At 43.3% G+C, this 20,419-nt stretch overlaps 1 protein-coding gene across 1 annotated transcript in view; it reads right to left on the reverse strand.

The window, feature by feature from the left end:
- LOC106561006 (RNA-binding Raly-like protein) overlaps nucleotides 1–10,238 on the reverse strand; it is a 52,264-nt gene extending 42,026 nt beyond the window's left edge. Inside the window, exons 1-2 of the mRNA XM_014124539.3 lie at nucleotides 9,915–10,238; nucleotides 5,665–5,740 (exon numbers count right to left, since the gene is read on the reverse strand). Coding sequence (XP_013980014.1) covers nucleotides 5,665–5,732 — 68 coding nt within the window. The 5' untranslated portion in view covers nucleotides 5,733–5,740; nucleotides 9,915–10,238. The remainder of the gene's footprint in view (nucleotides 1–5,664; nucleotides 5,741–9,914) is intronic.
- Nucleotides 10,239–20,419: the final 10,181 nt, after the last annotated feature.

Consider the following 20,419-nt stretch of genomic DNA (forward strand, 5'->3'; position numbering starts at 1 on the left):
AATGTAAATGTAAATGTACTCACAAGTCATTATAGAGATAATGATCAGTATTCAACATTTGCAGCAATACACATGTAGGATAATAATTTTAGTCCGTTTTCTACAGCAGGAAAGTAATCCTGCAGCAAAAGGAAATGTGAATTATTATGTTTTTCGTAAGGAAAAATCAAGACAATTTCAAAGTGGATTTTCAAAGTGGAAATTACTAACCTCAGAAGCCTTTTTAAACCTCAAATACACAACATGTTTTAACAGAGTGATCAAATTAAGATCCTACACCTGTAGAACTCTACTCTGTATGTGGATTGGTCCTATTGCTCTCCATTCTTCCGGCCTCATGAGGAGTTCCTATGAAATATGTATCAGCTTCCTGGGTTCTTGATGCTTGCCTTTTGAGTGTTTATGGGGGAAATTATGGGAAGAAGTCTGGCGCTACGTGACTGTGAATGGAGGAGCATTATGGAGGAAACGAGAGCCAAGGCAGAGAGGAATTGGAATTGTGTTTTTAATGCACTCAGTAGAATGCAGGGAGGGAGACTATAAAGACGAATGGGTTAGTACTCTTGTGCTCCAGTCTAGTGACCCTCCTGAGAGTGGGTTGGGTGTTATGGAGGATCTAACTGGGATGAGACTGAGGTTCTCTGAGGCATGGAGACCAACGCCAGACTGAGAAGCATAACACACTCAGCCTTCTGGGTGTTCTGCTGTGCTCTGAGTGTTACCTCCTCCACTGATAACATGCCATGGTTCATGGCTATCACTTCACATTTGATGATCTGGTTACCTAATGTCTGGGGAGGTTGGTTCCAGGAATACACTTAGAGAAGAGACTGAGTGGAATGTTTGGTAGCATAGACTCAGGTCCGGATTACCAAACAGGCATTCAGGGCACGTGCCCCGGGGCCCCCGACCTCCAGGTAGCATATGATAGCAAAATGTGTAGAATTGCTGTAAATTTGCTTTAAAACTGCGCAATTGTCTCTCAGCCTCATGGCAAAAATGTGTAGAATAGCAGGAAATTAGCTTTAAAACGGCTAAATGTTCTCTTGGCCTTAGGCTGAGGCCTCCCAAGTGGCGTAGCGTTCTAAGGCACTGCCTCGCAGTGCTACAAGTGTCACAACAGCTGGCTGCGACTGGGAGACCCATGAGGCGGCATACAATTGGCCCAGCATTGTCTGGATTAGGGGAGGGTTTGGCCGGCCGACATGTCCATGTCCCATTGCGCTTTAGTGACTCCTTTGGTTGCCAGCTGTACGGTGTTTCCTCCTACACATTTGTGCAGCTGGGTTAAGTGAGCAGTGTGTCAAGAAGCACTGCGGCTTGGCGGGGTTGTGTTTAGGAGGACTTTTGACCTTCGCCTCTCCCGAGTCAATACGGGAGTTGCAATGATGGGACAAGACTGTAACTACCAATTGGATATCATGAAAAAGGGGTAAAAATTATAACACATGAGCTGATATATTTTTTTTGGGGGGGAGGACCCCCGAATATCAGTACCCCAAGTGGGGTTGTTGGATGTAAAGAGGTAGAAAATGAGCATGCCAAAGTCATTGTAAAAGAGAGTATGTATGTATCACAACTAGAATTATATTGTGCATAGTCTAGACAGATATGACTGAGCCAAAAAGCCCTGGGCTATGCCCAATCTTACACTGACGCACACACAAACAAGCACAAACGCACACACACCTAACACACACACATCTAACACACATACACACAGCAAAAAAAACACCCTCACAGTACAGTGAGCCACCTGGGAGACCAAGTCCTCTCATCTTTGCTTCTGAACTGAAGTGTCAAACTAGTGCATATGGATGCAAAATGTCTTTTTTAAAAGCCTCTATGTAAAATATGAAAGAGAGTCCAGTGAGAGGCAATTTAAAATGCAGACTGAAAGTCCATACAACAACTCGGCTTTACAAAGTCAAGACGCAGTAACTACGAATTTGGTCAAAAATATTTGATCTGTTGTAACGGACAGGTACAGTATGTTATCTGATTAATGTGGTATTTAGTTTCCTGACACAAGAACAAGCCAGTTGATCAGAATATATCACGGAGTATCAGAAATTGCTGTCTGTCTAGATAGAAAAATACTTTGAAGTCAAATGTTGCAGTTTAACTCTCTGATGAGTTTATCTGAGGAACAGAAGAGATGAGGCGTGAGACCAGACTGTTAACTCTCTGATGAGTTTATCTGACGAACAGAAGAGATGAGGTGCGAGACCAGACTGTTTACTCTCTGATGAGTTGATCTGAGGAACAGAAGAGATGAGGTGCGAGACCAGACTGTTTACTCTCTGATGAGTTGATCTGAGGAACAGAAGAGATGAGGTGCAAGACCAGACTGTTGCAGGGCAAAACACACTTATGACAGGCCCCTATTATAACAACCAGAGAAGGTAAAATAATTATAATAATTATCAAGTAAATGCAATTAAAATAGAAAAATATGTTTGTTCTACTTCACTAAAATGCAAATGCCGCTGGAAGAGTGAGTTTATTTAAGCACTCATCTTGTGTGTGTGTTTGTGTGTGTGTGTCTGTGTTTGTTTGTTAGTTTATCTGCAGGCTGGTCAGGTTCCCACAGAGGTAAGTGCTCTTTATGGAGTGTGGCAGCCTGCAGTAGAGGTGCAGGTATGTAGGAGGAGGGGAGAGGAGAGGAGAGGAGGAGGAAAGTAGGAGGGAATGGGAGGAGGAGAAGAGAGAAGGAGGGAGGAGGGGACGAGGAGGAAGGGAGAGGAGGGGAGGAGGAGGGGGAGCCAAGGTGCAGACAAACAGGGAGGGAGGAATGGAGAGATGGATGGAACAGGTCAGTTAAAAATTCTTTCTGTAAAGTGTATTGAGACTGTGATGATGCACTTAAAAATTTGACTTCACTTGAATCTTTTATTTGATTCTACCTAATACATGATGTTTAATGCAGGACATGTTTTATCCGTTTCACCTAATTTCTACCAGCATGTCACATGTGCAACCAGTAGAAAAATATAGATCACCTTTACTCCACTCACAGAGACACGTACAAAGCGGATGCTAATCTACAGGACTGTCCAGTGATGTGAGCCTACCAGACAAGTTAAATGCCTTCTATGCTCACTTCGAGGCAAGCAACACTGAACCATGCATGAGAGCACCAGCCATTCCAGACGACTGTGTGATCATGCTCTCCATAGCTGATGTTAGTAAGACCTTCAAACAGGTCAACATTCACAAGGCCGCAGGGCTGACTGTTTACCAGGACGCGTACTCGCGTACATTTTCAACCTCTCCCTGACATCATTTTCAACCTCTCCCGGTCAAACACTCCCCTAATACCCTGACTACTCCACTCGCATGCACTCGTGTTGCAAAATAAATTCAGAAATCCAGAAATTCTTATTATTCAATTATTGCACGCGTCAGAGAGCGTCTGCGTTGCCAAGGGCCAAAATAGAAGTCAGTTCTATTTGCGATGCAGATCGCGCTGCAAGTCCTGCCTCTCCCATCTCCTCATTGGTTTATAGAAGCAGGTACCCACGTGCCATCTCCTCATTGGTTATCCCCACGTGGGTGACTGAAAGACGAGTGAGGTCGGTGGCGGTAATGCACCTAATTTATGAAAGTTGCCAATCGCAATATAAAGTCCAGAGAAGAAAAATCCTGGAAGGAGGAGAGATGACCAGAAACGATTCGGTTTATGTGTGGATTAATTGTCGGAGTAGAGGACCTTGTGCATTTCAGGTAAAATAACAACTCAATGTTTATATCCCAGGACAAATTAGCTAGCAACAGCAAGCTAACTAAATGGGACAAATTAGCTAGCAAGTGCAAGCTAGCTAGCTAAATTGACATAAATGTTTAATGCTTTCGACCTGTCCCCAAATTAATGTAATTGGTTCAGAGTTTGTTTTGATATTTTAACCTGCGTGTCGTGATCGCATTTGGTGTGGAGGGACAAAATAAATGTACGCACGCACACAGCCAGTTTGGGTTCTATGTAAACCAGACAACGCTAGGCCAATTGTGAGCCTCCTCATGGGTTTCCCGGTCGCGGCAGGCTGCAACACAGCCCGGGATCAACCCCGGGTCTGTAGTGATCGCCTCTAGCACTGTAATGCAGTGCCTTAGACCGCTGCGCCACTCGGGAGGCCGTAATACTTACTTTTTTAAATATTCTGCATTGTTGGTTAAGGGCTTGTAAGCATTTCATGGTAAGGTCTAAATCTGTTCTATTAGGTGCATGAGACAAATAAGACTTGATTTGATGTCCACTAACTCCATATACAATAACGGGCTATGGGGAATATTCAGGTCACTGACCTGACCATGAGAACTGTCTCCCATCACAATCTTATTTGCAATCAATATGTATTGAGGGACTGCAGAGAAGCTGTGAGTGTCTGTGGGTGTACTGTACTGCATCGCCCAGCAGCTGGATGGGCGTTGATGCCTTTCTCAACCTGCTCTTCTCTGCCTGTTGTCTCTCCTCTCTAATGAAAACTAAGTGTCCCATTAGAAGAACCAATAATGTAAATGTGGAGACATTGCACCAAAAAATACAGTTACACTGTAGCATGGCTGTTTTAAATTGGCCTCTTAAGGCCGACAAAACATCCCGGAAGGATGTGACGGATTAGATTTTCATCGTAAGAGTAGAGGCTTCTATCATGGGGATGGAACTAGGTCTGCACAGGTCGCACACCATAACAATTTCACAGTTGAATCACATTTTCAAGAACACCGTAATCCTGTCTGTCTGCATGCAGTGATAATACATTTGATGTGTGTTGGTTTTTTCAAGCAGCCACAGCAGCATCAACAGTAGCAGCAGGTCTCAGGGATATAGTGATAGAGGCCACCCCAGTGACCCACTGAGAGTTAACCCCACAAAGAAATGGGACTGGGATGTGACTATGGGCACAGACTGACTGGATATTGGGCTGGTGGGCTGACATCCCTGCTGTCTGTCCATTAATCAGACCGTCAGACCAGTGCTGAAGCTCTGATGTCTGTTAATCCTCTGTAATCTGTCTAGGGAAGCATGGCTGCAGGATCTGGGGGGTGTTCGCTAGCTGTGTTTATATACAAACTTTGGGATTGTCACTTTAAAGCATGTCGTTAGACCTAGTATAAACCAGGCTTAAGGCTTGGGATAAGCTGTGGGCTGGGCTGGGATACCTTGTACAGAATCAGTCTGACAAAGGCATTCCTCTGCAGCAGCTGCTCCCAGACCCAGAGCTTCCAGACAGACTATGGAGCCACATTCAGCAAGGCCAAACATGTAGTGAAGTAACACAAAACCGTGGTAACAATACTGTTTTAACAACAAACTGCTACAGATGTAGGATCTTAATTTGAGCCAGTTTGCTGCAGAAGGAAAATAATCTGGCATCAACAGAAAATGTGAATGATTGTGTGAATTATAATTAATGGACATTTTTCATAAGGGAAAATCAAGTCTGAAATGTAAAGAATTACAGACTTCAGAAGCCTTTTTAAACCACAAATGCACTACCAGTTTAACATCTGTTATCCTGTAAATGTCCATTAATTATAATACAATTCACATTTACTGTTGCTGCATGATTGTTTTCTTTCTGTAGAAAAGTGACTCAAATTAACATCCTACATCTGTAGTTTTGAGGTTCATGACCTTAATGAGGCTGAATCTGGACTCACCCGAAGGCCTCACTGCTGGCTCTCTTGGTTCCTGCCTTTGGGCGACTTGGCCTCAGTTCCCCAGTCATGGTCCTATCTGAAACACATTACAACGACGGCTATAAAGTCATATCCATTTAGAGGTTCAGTAATGTCAGGTGTAAGGACAGGTGTGTCCTTGTAAAGCAACCCCCTGGGGAAATTGGAATGGAGTTGGACAGGTGAGCAGAATATCTTGCCAGATACAGTCTGACCTTTTACAACTCCGGGCACGCACATGCACGCACAAAGACACACAAATACTGGTGTACGCACACACACACGCACGTACACACAGACACACACACTCACACACATACACACTCCCAGAAGGAAATATTAACGAGAGGACTCTGAGCCTAATTGCCCTCTATCTGCCAGAGTCAAATTAATTGCCTCTCACAGTTATGTTGCTTCACTCCTTCCAACATGTACCTGTCTGTCAATGCAGAGTTCCCTGACCAGACCTGCCCCATTATCTCTCTCTCTCTCTCTCTCTCGCTCGCTCGCTCTCTCTCTCTCTCAAATCCCTCATTCCCGGTGCTCACAGTGGGTGACCCATTCATCCTTTTTCTCTCTCTCTCTCTACGCTCTCCTCCTGATCTCATTTGAGCCATGCTGTGTGTTGGAAAAGGTCCCACATTTCTCACATCTTAAATGAAAAAAGCTCTACAGCACATTTCCGCTCAGATGTTGTCAAAGTAGCCATCCAAGCTCCAACGAGAGAGCAAGAGAGAGGGCTTACTTTCATGTGTTTCTTCTCTCAAGAGAGTGCTCTCTTCCACCCTTTTCTTTTCCTCTAAATCAAATAAAAAAATTGGGGGGGTCAGATACACATATTTAGCAGATGTTATTGGTCACATACACATATTTAGCAGATGTTATTGGTCACATACACATATTTATCAGATGTTATTGGTCACATACACATATTTAGCAGATGTTATTGCGGGTGTAGCAAAATGCATGTGTTCCTAGATCCAACAGTGCAGCAATATCTAACAATTCACAACAATATACACAAATCTAAAAGTAAAATAATGGAATTAAGAAATATTAGGACGAGCAATGTCAGAGTGGCATTAACTAAAATACAGTAGAATATAATACAGTATATACAGGTGAAATGAGTAAAGCAGTATGTAAACATTATTCAAGTGACTAATGTTCCGTTATTAAAGCAGGGCGGCAGGTGGCCTAGTGGTTAGAGCATTGGACTAGTAACTGAAAGGTTGCAAGATCAAATCCCTGAGCTGACAAGGTAAAAATCTGTTGTTCTACCCCTGAACAAGGCAGTTAACCCTCTGTTCCTAGGCTGTCATTGAAAATAAGAATTTCTTCTTAACTGACTTGCCTAAATATTTTTTTTTTTTTAAGTGACTAGTGATTTCATGTCTATGTACATAGGACAGCAGCCTCTAAGGTGCAGGGTTGAGTAACTGGGTGGTAGCCGGCTAGTGACAGTGACTAAGTTCAGGGCAGGTTACTGGGTGGAGGCCGGCTAGTGATGGCTATTTAACAGTCTGATGGCCTTGAGATAGATTATTTTTTTCAGTCTGTCGGTCCCAGCTTTGATGCACCTGTACTGACCTCGCCTTCTGGATGATAGATGGGGTGAACAGGCCGTGGCTTGGGTGGTAGATGTCCTTGATGATCTTTTTGGCCTTCCTGTGACATCGGCTGCTGTAGGTGTCCTGGAGGGCAAGCAGTGTGTCCCCGGTGATGCGTTGGGCAGACCGCACCACCCTCTGGAGAGCCCTGCGGTTGCAGGCGTTGCAGTTGCCATACCAGGTGGTGATACAGCCTGACAGGATGCTCTCAATTGTGCATCTGTAAAAGTTTCTGAGGGTCTTAGGGGACAAGCCAAATTTCTTCAGCCTCCTGAGGTTGAAGAGGAGCTGTTGCGCCTTCTTCACCACACGGTCTGTGCGGGTGGACCATTTCAGATCGTCAGTGATGTGTACGCCATGATGTGTACGTATCTTAGAAGGTTAACTGTCATACACGTCTATGTTGCATGTATATAAAAGGTCTGTCAACACTATAGCGCTGCATACTCCCTCAACTTCACCCAGGGGCCTGACTGACAGGCACTCGCTCTACCTCCTCCCTGTTACTGTACCTGTCCATCCAGCATCACTTGTCTTAGTCCACACAAAGGGTGCAATTCAATCAAACACACATTGCAGTTTGTAGCTATAATTTGATAGTTTGAGAATGCAGAACTTGGATTTGACTCCTCTCAACCCTTTCTACTTATGACTCAACTTGACACTTGGACCTTATGACTTAAAACTTACTCCAAACTCAAGTAAGCGTGACTCGGTGACTTGGTGATCTCATCTCTGAATAACAGGTGAGATACACTACACAATATAGGCCTACACACTTTGAGAAGCAGAGAAAAGCACTGCACAAACACAATCCATTGTCATTATCATCATCTTCATGTTTGACACCAACGAAGTCGCATCGGTGGCAATACTGTATGTTTCTGTCAAAGCGCCAGCCAGCAGCACACGACACAATGTTGAACAGCCGTCGTACATCAGACTCCGGCAGCAGCAACAGCCCACCCTGACAGAAGTGACACCCCATGGCAGCATTGTTTATGAAAGAAAGGCACACTGCTGTTTGTAGTGCATTACCCTTTAAGTGCTGGGTTTATGAGCATCGTCACCTGCCGTCTGTTAGCTGCCTGGCTGGCAGCTTTTAATCGGCCAACAGTGGAGATCCATATCGCTGTCAGGTCACGGAAACACTCACAGCTTGCTTATGGGTAATTTTGCGTCAATGACTTGAATGATCAGGGCTATTCATTTTTTTATTACTTTGTATTGTTAGAGAAACACGTACAGCACAGTGAAAGAGAAAGAGAAAGAATGAGTGTGGTGAGAGAATATACTTTATGCACTGTGGTTAGTGATTGTATGGGGACATTCATTTTCAGCGGTTGGAAGAAAATAACATCAGGTGTATGACCCTAGCAAGGCAAACGGATAAATAGTAGCCTGTTTGTTTATTATAATGTAATTAAACTATAATAGTGGACTGCATCATGTGATAATGCGGAAATCTGTGGAACCATTGGAAATCAATTGTATGTTGCAAGTGTAACAGAGTGAATTCTCTTCTGCCCCAAGCAGGAGAAGGGATCCAACTAGCAACCTTCTGCACAACATCTAACATGTTGCGGTTTCACATCCACTACACAAAGGTCACACACCAACCATAAGGTCTATGACACACACACACACACACACACACACACACACACACACACACACACACACACACACACACACACACACACACACACACACACACACACACACATACACACATACACACACACACACACACACACACCACTTTCTGTCTCTCCCAGTGTGTGAGTGACAGAGGCTTTAGTTGCTCTGGCCCAAGCTGCAAAATCGAATTGATTCCTGCCTTCCTGGCAGATACTGATCTACATAGCCTCTTCAATCACCTCAGCTCACCACACACGCAAACTACCTCTAGATCACATCAACCCATATCATCAACATCCTCACATGCTTCTGTTGCTACTGCCTGTGTAATATGAGGCATCCCTTCTATTGCACAGATAATCGAGCTTCCTTGAACAGATTTTGTCAGGTATCTGCGCACGGAATATGTTCCAGTAGTGCTCATCAAAAGGATAATACTTCTCACCTTAAGTTCAGGCACAATAAACATACAGTATTCACATTCAATCATCAATGTGCTTTCTTACTACCACACACACAAACAAGCTCACGCACACACACACACACAGAGAGAGAGAGACAGAGAGAGAGAGAGAGAGAGAGAGAGAGAGAGAGAGAGAGAGAGAGAGAGAGAGAGAGAGAGAGAGAGAGAGAGGAAGGGAGGGAGGAAGGAAGGAAGGAAGGAAGGAAGGAAGGAAGGAAGGAAGGAAGGAAGGAAGGGAAGGAAGGAAGGAAGGAAGGGAAGGAAGGAAGGAAGGAAGGAAGGAAGGAAGGAAGGAAGGAAGGAAGGAAGGAAGGAAGGAAGGAAGGAAGGAAGGAAGGAAGGAAGGAAGGAAGGAAGGAAGGAAGGAAGGAAGGAAGGAAGGAAGGAAGGAAGGAAGGAAGGAAGGAAGGAAGGAAGGAAGGAAGGAAGGAAGGAAGGAGAGAGGGTTCCTGTATAAAAAAATGTACAGAGAGAGAGAGAGACAGAGAGACAAAAAAGGCAAGCTGCCCTATACTCACGTCTTAGTCTGTGGTATTCACTCTTGAACAGGGTACCAGACTGAGGGAGACAGGGAGACAGAGAGAGAGAGAGAGAGAGAGAGAGAGAGAGAGACAGAGACAGAGAGAAAAGAGAGAGAGACAACAAAGAAAGAAAGAGAGAGAGAGAGAGAGAGAGAGAGAGAGAGAGAGAGAGAGAGAGAGAGAGAGGGGGGAATGCCTTCAAACAAACAGAATCAGCGGAGACTCTCCTATTCTAATCTCTCCTTCCCAGTGTCTCTCTGCAACCCTAACAGAGCGGAAAGGAGAGGAGACTGCTCACTCTGGAATCAATGACCACGCTCTAAGAACTGTACCAGCGGGATGTACCATGTCACTCCACAGCGGTGAGCTCGGGTTGGTGGGCTGACCCACTCTGTAACAGGCATGGGGGTGCTGTGTGGACTGGAGTGAATGCTACAGCTGTGTGGATGCTCCTACTGTACGTCACAGCCACACAGAGCTCTTAGAAATTGTCACTGTTTATTGAAGTAGCAAAGGTACAGAAGGACTGGAGGAATGCAGGCTGTACTGAGGTAGAAGTGGAGACAGGCAGAGGCAGAGAGAGAGAGAGAGAGCGAGAGAGAGGACAGATCCCTGAGCAGAGACACGCATCACAGAGGGAGGCTGTGGGAAAAACCTAATTTCCTGGTTCAGAGGCAGACGCAAACCCGAAAGTACTAGAGTTCAAGCACCACCTCACTCACTGCATTAAATGTACTGTAATATGAAACAAGAGAAGACATGTTGGCTACTGTGCTGTATAAGAAATAAGTGACTGGGGCAGCATTTAAGAAAGCAACTGATTCTAATCTGTATTGCCGTCTCCATCTCCTGATAAAGCAAAGTGAGAGCTCTCCATTGAGCATTCTTCAGGTTCATCCCTGACAATCATCTCCTGAGAGGGAAAAACTAAACAGCAGCTGCTAGCTAGATTGGGCCTAAAAAGGTGCCTCATCATCAACCTGTGAAAGACAAGTGCAGGACAGACAGGAGATTGTATTTGGTTGGATAGGAACGGCACAGTCTCAACTCTTCACTCGCAGATTGTCCCAGACAGTTCCTTTTTCTTTCTATCTCTCGCTCTTTCTCTCTCTATTTCTCTCTCTCACCGACTGCTTCCCCCCACTTCTCTCTCTCTTTAACTCCATCTCTCTAAGCGGTGTCAGCAATACTCACTCGCTACTAAAACAGCCGTCGCTTCATCTTTCACGCAGCGGGGGGACAGAGGGAGTCACGCATGAGCGACATAAAAGCTCCATCACGTCAGAGATCCTCACGCCCTCCCTCCGCTCACCACTGTCAGTCACACACACACGCACGCACGCACACGCACACACACACACACACACACACACACACACACACACACACACAGACAGACAGATGTAAGATCTTAATTTGATCCCTCTTGTTGCAGGAAATACAAACTTGTAGTGTATTCAAGGTTTAAAAGGGCTTCTAAAGTTTGTAATTTCCACTTTAAATTGTCAGACTTGATTTGCACCAACAAAAACATTTATCAACCACTACAAAAAGAAATGGGTTGATTATAAACCACATAATAATTCACATTTCCTGTTGCTGCAGGATTACTTTCCTGCTGTAGCAAACCGGCTCAAAAGAAGATCCTACATCGGTACACATACACATACAAACACACACACACACACACACACACACGCACACGCGCACACGCGCACACGCACACGCACACGCACACACGCACACACACACACACACACACACACACACACACACACACACACACACACACACACACACACACACACACACACACACACACACACACCAAAGCCGGCTCTAAGGCTGGTAAAGTCGGGCATAAGATTTGTGCCCCGCCAGTTTTGTTTCCCCAGAAACATAACAAATGGGATATGAATTACAATCTCGGTTTTGCCAATGTAGCGTTTCGGGCTTGCCAGTAGTGCAGACCAGGACAGAGGCTATGCCGGGTGTGCGCTCATGATCTGAAGAGGGGGGAGGGAGGGGGGATGTAATAATGTACTATTTAGTAGTTCAAATCCCTAAACGCCTTTTGATTGGGCAGAATGTCATAAGGCACCGCCTTCATTACCTTGTTCAGGAAGCTCATCGGATCCCAGCCAGGACGGGTTCAAATGTACTTTTTTTTCTCACAGAGAGGGAAAAGCTGTTCACTTTTCCAGACAGATAATAATAGGCTAGATAGTAGATACTAGCTTCATTAAGTTTTGGTCACCACGAGCTGAATAATTATAGCTAGCTAATCAGCATGGATATCTGACAATGGTTGGGCACTGCCAAGAGCAAAAAATGGAGGACCACCAAGTTGAGTGCAATGTCGAGCTCACCGAGCGGCCTGCTGGCCCGACCACCGAGGTTGAGGAGCCTAGCAGCAAATGTAATACCCGCCCATCCCCATGCTGCCTGCTGACCAACAAGATCGAGAAAAGCAAGGGCCAACAACAGCACTAGGATAACATCTAGTGACGATTATAGCATGTAAGTCTTGGTGGGGCAAAAAAATAAGTGGAATGCTTGCCTGCAAAGCCACTAGACAACACAACAATAAACAATACATTAAATGCACTATAATGGTGACAAACGGTGCCCACAAACTGTTAGGGTCTAAATAAAACTGTCCCAACAGCAGTCTCTACATCTTACCACTGCTCCACCTGGCTATCAGCGGAGCCTTGTCTGGCAGCGAAACAGTTCATTCAGCCTCATTTACTGCCTTTAAAAAAACATAGCTGATATGGCTGACTTGCTTAAACAAATGTGGTTTCTAATGACAATTGAGATGTACAAACTATGGCATAAGGGGATGACAAGCGGATAAGAGGCAATCTGTAATTTTGGTTAAGACATTAATGAGCGAACTAGGACGGACATAACGTTAGTCAATATAACTATTTGTTTAGCACTTTTGAAATGTACAGCGACAGAATTCAGAACATGGGCTGTTCTTACAGTGTTCTCCCTGTACACCAAGTCAGAACCGTAGGATAAATAAAGGGAGCATATAAGCAGACAATGAAAGCTATTACAGTATTCAATAATTACATTTCTCTAAAACAGGTTATAGGCTACAGTAGAACAGTCAGAACAGTAGGCGAAATTAAGAGGGGTAAATAGACCAAATTATTAGGGTGAGGCACATGGGCTACTAACATCTTTCTACACAACATACATTTAGCATTACTTTCTTAGCTACAGTATACATATCTCCCTGGCATATTACATCACTTATGAAGCAGCATACAATACATATTTGGACTCACATTGTTCATGCTATGCTCACTTGAACAGGAAGGTGGCGCGGCAGTCCTCCAAGTTAACAGTTGTTTTGAGTGCATCATTGACAGCCTGGCAAATGTTGAATGTTTATCATTTTAAACTTGGAAAAGAGACCCTTAATTCCAGATTTGGGACCACACAGCCACACAGACCACACGCGGTCGTTGAATTTGTGATTTCCAACTTGTTGTGTAATGTTTATGTCCAATGGCCGATGAGCACAGATACATTTTATCTGTAATTTCTCTTCATTATGTCTCTTCATATGACAAGGATTAACAAGGATTTGCCAGTAGATTGTCGACTTGATTCATGATGATGACTGCAAAATAAGATTGTGAAAGTATGTTGTTGACAAGATCAGTCCAATCAAAGCTACTGTACATATAATGTGATTTGACGTCATTTTATCTATGGCCAATGACTATGAGCCTTCTTGGATGGGCACTTCTACGGAAGCAGCCGAACGGCTAAAATTTTCAAGGTCTCCTCTTACACTTGGCAGTGACGTAAAGTCCCCTTGAGTGACAGAACACTGAGCCAATCACGGTGCAGCGCTCCATATTTTCTGCTGGCTTGCCCCACCACCACAGAAAGCCCTGAGCCAGGCTGGAACACCTTCATTTTGGAGTTGCCTTACTCAAGAAAACAAAAATGAGACCATGTTGGTATGCGGCTTTATTAACTCAATTATATATTATTTTTTACAATGTTTGTAAACTGACACGTGAGGTGTATTGATGCCAAAATAACATGAAAAACATATATTATAACATGCTAAAAATGTGGGGCTCAAAACAAGTGTATGTTGTTCTCGGAATGGGCATTTAATCTTATTCACGGCAGATTCAAATTAGCAACTGCCATGTAGGACATTCCACATTAGCTATGACTGTAGAATATGCACTTAGTTTGACTTAGTTTGCTTTTCTGAAACTCTCCCATACTTAAAATATTGAAAACCTGGCGGCTTGGTTACGCTCATTGCGCATTGTCACAAATTTGTCAGAATTGTAGCCAATAGTTTGTAGCCAATGTCTGTAAGAATCTTTGATAAGCTAGTGGTGCTCATCCTCTCAAGCTGATATATGCGTGTTGGTAGGCCCAAATTATGTTTAGGCCTACTGCAGCTACAGCTGCATTTTGGATACAAATGTGATAGTGGGGCACATATCTTTCTTGTGTTATTATATCAAGCAACGGTTGTAGATGTGCACGGCTACATTTCAGATACATTTTTGCATATTTTAACAGTAGTAGGACCAATCTGCCTTGTGTTATTAGGGCTCTAAAGCAATACTGGTTTAACATTTTAAATGCCCCCTCAGGCATTTCATCCTGGAGCCGGGCCTGACACATACACACACACACACACACACACACACACACACACACACACACACACACACACACACACACACACACACACACACACACACACACACACACACACACACACACACACACACACACACACACACACACACACACACACACACACACACAGTCCCTGCAGACCACACTACACATATTCATCACTCACTCTCCATGGCAGACAAGTAGCATAGTCATTTAAAACCTGTTAAGGTATAGGGGGCAGTATTTTCACGGCCGGATGAAAAGCGTACCCAAATTAAACTGCCAACTACTCGGGCCCAGAAACTGGAATATGCATATTATTAGTAGATTTGGATAGAAAACACTCTGAAGTTTCTAAAACTGTTTGAATGATGTCTGTGAGTATAACAGAACTCATATGGCAGGCAAAAACCTGAGAAAAATCCAACCAGGAAGTGGGAAATCTGAGAATTGTAGTTCTTCTTTTGAATCCCTATCAAAACTACAGTGTCTGTGGGGTCACGTTGCACTTCCTAAGGCTTCCATTGGCCGTGAACAGCCTTTAGAAAGTTTTTTCCTCCTTCTCCTGTTACTGGGCAGAGAATAGTAGCTCAGTCAATGAGTGGACTGCCTGAGGACAAAGGGCTTGGTGATGCGTGAGCCCGCGAGCGCGCCGTTCCTTCTTTTTCTCCTGGAATGAATACGCTATTGTCCGGTTGGAATATTATCACATTTTTATGTTAAAAATACCCTAAAGATTGATTGTAAACAACGTTTGACATGTTTCTACGAACAGTAATGGAACATTTTGACTTTTTGTCTCTCAAATTACGCTCGCGCATTATGCCTTTGGATAGGGATCTGAACGCACGAACAAAACGGAGGTATTTGGACATAAATATGGAGTATTTCGAACAAAAATTAAATTTCTTGTGGAAGTAGCAGTCCTGGGAGTGCATTCTGATGAAGATCAGCAAAGGTAAGAGAATATTTATAATACTAATTCTGAGTTTAGTTGACCCCAGAACTTGGCGGGTATCTGTATAGCTTGCTTTGATGGCGAGCTATGTACTCAGAATATTGAGAAATGTGCTTTCTCTGTAAAGCTATTTTAAAATCTGACAGCGGTTGCATCAAGGAGTAGTGTATCAATAATTCTTTAAATAATTGTTATATATTTTGTCAACGTTTATGATGAGTATTTTTGTAAATTGATGTGCTGTTTTTGTGACACATCTCCTTGTTTGGAAAATGGCTGTGTGGTTATTTTTGTCTATGTACTCTCCTAACATAATATAATGTTTTGCTTTCGCTGTAAAGCCTTTTTGAAATCGGACAATGTGGTTATATTAAGGAGAAGTGTATCTTTAAAATGGTGTAAAATAGTCGCGTGTTTGAGAAATTGAAATTATTAGATTTTTGATGTTTTGTATTTCGCGCCCTGCTGTTCCATTGGATGTTGGCTAGCCTGTCCTCAATTAAGGTCCAATGCAGCTGTTTTTTATCTCAATATTAAATCATTTCTGGGTAAAAGTTAAGTACCTTACTGTGATTGTTTTCAATTAAAATGGTCAAAAAGGAACAAGAATAGCTTCTTAGCAAAGACCAATTTCTAAAGCAAGAATTTAGCTAAGACAGTCTGGAGTGGTCTGAGAGGTGAGGGGAAAACTGAAAACGAACGGTTATTGGCAGAAAGGTTTGGGACTCTCTTTCTTATTGCTCTATTAACTGATGTCACCAGGCAGGCCAAAACTCCATCCCACCAAAACAGCATTGCATTTCAGTCGCTCTTTTCAACCAGCTCATACACTAAAATGATATGATTATAATTTTTACAATTTAACAGTATTATTCCAACCTCATAGTGTGAAAACACTGTATATGCAGTACCAGTCAAAAATGTGTATACACCTAATCATTCAAGGGTTTTTCTTTCTTTCTTTTCTTTTTTTTCTACAATATAGAATAATAGTGAAGACATCAAAACTATGAAATAACACATACGGAATCATGTAGTAACCAAAAAAGTGTTAAACCAATATATTTTATATTTGAGATTCTTCAAAGTAGCCACCATTTGCCTTGATGACAGCTTTGCACATGCTTGGCATTCTTTCAACCAACTTCACCTGGAATGCTTTCCCAACAGTCTTGAAGGAGTTCCCACATATGCTGAGCACTTCTTAGCTGCTTTTCCTTCTCTCTGCGGTCCAACTCATCCCAAACCATCTCAATTGGGTTGAGTTCGGGTGATTGTGGAGGCCAGGTCATCTGATGCAGCACTCCATCACTGTCCTTATTGGTCAAATAGCCCTTACACAAATCTACTCCCACTAAGTGCAAACCAGATGGGATGGCGTATCACTGCAGAATGCTGTGGTAGCCATGCTGGTTAAGTGTGCCTTGAAATCTAACTAAACCACTGACAATTTCACCAGCAAAGCACCCCCACACAATCACACCTCTTCCTCCTTGCTTCATGGTGGGAACCACACATGGGGAGGTCATCCGTTCACCTACTCTGCGTCTCAACAAAAACCAAAAATCTCATGTTTGGACTAGTCAGACCAAAGAACAGATTTCCACCGGTCTAATGTCCATAGCTCCTATTTCTTGGCCCAAGCAAGTCTTTTCTTCTTATTGGTGTCCTTTAGTAGTGGTTTCTTTGCAGCAATTTGATCATGAAGGCCTGATTCGCGCAGTCTCCTCTGAACAGTTGATGTTGAGATGTGTCTGTTACTTGAACTCTGTGAAGCATTTATTTGGGCTGCAATTTGAGGTGCAGTTAACTCTAATGAACGCATTCTCTGCAGCAGAGGTAACTCCGGGTCGTCCTTTCCTGTGGCGGTCCTCATGAGAGACAGTTTCATCATAGCGCTTGATGGTTTTTGCGACTGCACTTGAAGAAACGTTCAAAATTCTTGAAATGTTCCATATTGACTGACCTTCATGTCTTAAAGTAGTGATGGACTGTCGTTTATCTTTGCTTATTTGAGCTGTTCATGCCATAATATGGAGTTCTGTATACCACCCTTACCTTGTCACAACACAACTGATTGGCTCAAACGCATTAAGAAGGAAAGAAATTCCACAAATTAACTTTTAACAAGGCACACATGTTAATTTAAATGCATTCCAGGTGACTACCTCATGAAGCTGGTTAAGCGAATGCCAAGAGTGTGCAAAGCCTTCATCCAGGCAAAGGGTGGCTACTTTGAAGAATTTCAAATATAAAATATGTTTTGATTTGTTTAACATTTTTTTGGTTACGCCATGATTCCATATGTGTTATTTCATAGTTTTGAAATGTAGAAAATATTAAAAATAAAGAAAAACCCTGGAATGAGTAGGTGTCCAAACTTTTGACTGGTACTGAATAAAACACAGTTAAACCCCATTTTATTCTGCACTGGGCCTTTAAAGCATGACAGTCTCTCAATGTAAGTGCATCTAATAGCATAAGAGCAGTGAGAAACGTGTGATTACTCTACTGTTGAATGTAAATGAAATGTATTAGAAATTGTATTGATTTAATTATAGAGAGCTTACTTGAAGACTGTACAATGATATGAGGACATTTATCAGTAACTGCTTCATTCACATATGTTTATCCTTAGAAAACAGTTCAGTTACATACAGTACACACTGTACATCTCAACGTTTTAAGAAATAGACACCTACACATTAGACACACACACAGAGAGAGAGTTCTCAAGTTCGATAAAAGCAGCCATCGCACGACTGCACTCTGTCGAGCTAATGAGAGAGACCATCAGCGAACTCCATTTTAATTAGAAAATCCATTAAATGATTACATTTTAATTAAACTCGTCCTATCTAATAAGGATATGATGATCTTGAGTGGATTGTGCTCTCTTAGGTTAATTTATTTATCTACGAAGTTTACCCCTGTCAGCAACCCCTTATCATTATTACACTTACAATGAATTCCAATGAGGATATGGCGCTATAGTATCAACTCAAAAGCATAGCATATCCGGACTAAAACGAGGTTGAAAGACAGTTCTATTGAAGGCAAACAAGTGAGTTCAATATAGTGGAGATCACCTTGTTCTTGCTTTTTTGTGTGTCTGATGGTTAAAACATTGTCTGCAACCTGTACAACCATGTTGTATCACTCTAATGATTCACAGTTTCAGAAGGAAAGACCGTCTTCCACCAATCAGCACCTATGAGAAACAACACCAACCTACTTCATTTTACAGTAACACACCCACAAATCCACCACAGCACTGTATAGAAAACAACATGTAAGACATCCTCATCATGGCTCCTGAATAAAGAGAACCACAAACAACGGTTTGTGGCTGCAGGCAGGCAGCGGTGTTGAGGATCAGTGAACTCCAGGAGGGTTCTGTCAACCCCTTCCCTAATTAATACAGCCTCCAGACAGAGCTGAGCGGCTCACCACTAATGGCTTGTCAGAGGCAGCAGGCCAGGGAGCCAGTTAACACCAGCAGCCTCACGGTGGGTGATGATAGTCCACTGGGATGGAGAGAGAGGGCTTATTCAGCTCTATGGTCCTGGAGGGAACAGTTAGCTAATACACCTGAGCTGCTCTTAATGTATCTAGCTATCTCGATATTCTCTCAGTCTTGTGCCTATGCAGTGTGTGTGCGCGTGTGTGTGCGTGCGTGCGTGCGGGTGCATTTGAAGGCCTGATAAAGGTATTCTGTGCGTAATTGGTAGTGGCTTCCTCCGCTCGCCTCAACTGAAAGTCATTAAGAGACAGCGGTTTTCATAAGAGGATTGTAATTGTCATCCCTTCCTCCAATCGCCACCGGCTGAGTAATTGCATTCTAGTTTGCCATACAATGCAGCAACTGAGTTCAATTCCGCAGGAAAATATTGCTTGCGTTAGTCTGACAGTTAATCCCAATGTCATTGTCCCTGTTAGGCTGTTTCCTATCATGTCCTTTCTAAATCCCCCATTTTATGCAAGCTTACAGGTTCTCCATGCCCTGGAGAGGAGCAAATGCACACACACACACACACACACACACACACACACACACACACACACACACACACACACACACACACACACACACACACACACACACACACACACACACACACACACACACACACACACACACACACACACACACACACACACACACTGGCCCTGCAGACTACACTACACAGATTAATTCTCCACATCACTCATTTAACTCCCCTTTTCTGGGGCTCAAGAGCAGTAGCCTAAGGAATGACAAATGTAATATGGATTTAGATCTGGAGCTGTTGTCTCACTGTAAAATCCAAATATCATAGCAACTATTCGCAATAAGTCTCTGAATCATATCATGACACTGTCCTCTAATTACAAAATACCAGACTAGTTCTCTGCGACTACTTCAAATCTTCCTAAAGCAGAGGCAAGACAGGAGAATTCAGAGCCCTGGATCCACTGGACATGGCACCAAACAAAAAGGCGTCACCTTGTGGATATCTAGCACACCGCAACTAAAAACACAGGGGAGACTTTGCGCATGAAAGGTGATCTCGCTGGGAAGAGTGAGCGCATCGTCATTCTGCGTGTCACGAGCAGCAGTCCGGCCTAGGTCTACTATACTGTACACATTAAAACTATATTTTTTTGTGCACAAGATGATCAAAAGATATATTAGCCCATTGAAACCTACCAATTGAGAAACATTGCCTTATAATTTAGCCTTCTATTTTGGTACAATAGTATCCGAAATCAAAGCCACGGTTTTGCTTCTATGCAGATGTGCGACCCACTACTCTGCTAGTGGTGGATTCAGCTCCTCGTCTTGGCTTTAAAATACCAAACTGGGCGGGGAGAAATGTGGCATCTG

This window comes from Salmo salar, chromosome 10 (assembly GCF_965601325.2).
Source record: "Salmo salar chromosome 10, fSalSal1, whole genome shotgun sequence".
NCBI classification, from domain to species: Eukaryota; Metazoa; Chordata; class Actinopteri; order Salmoniformes; family Salmonidae; genus Salmo; species Salmo salar.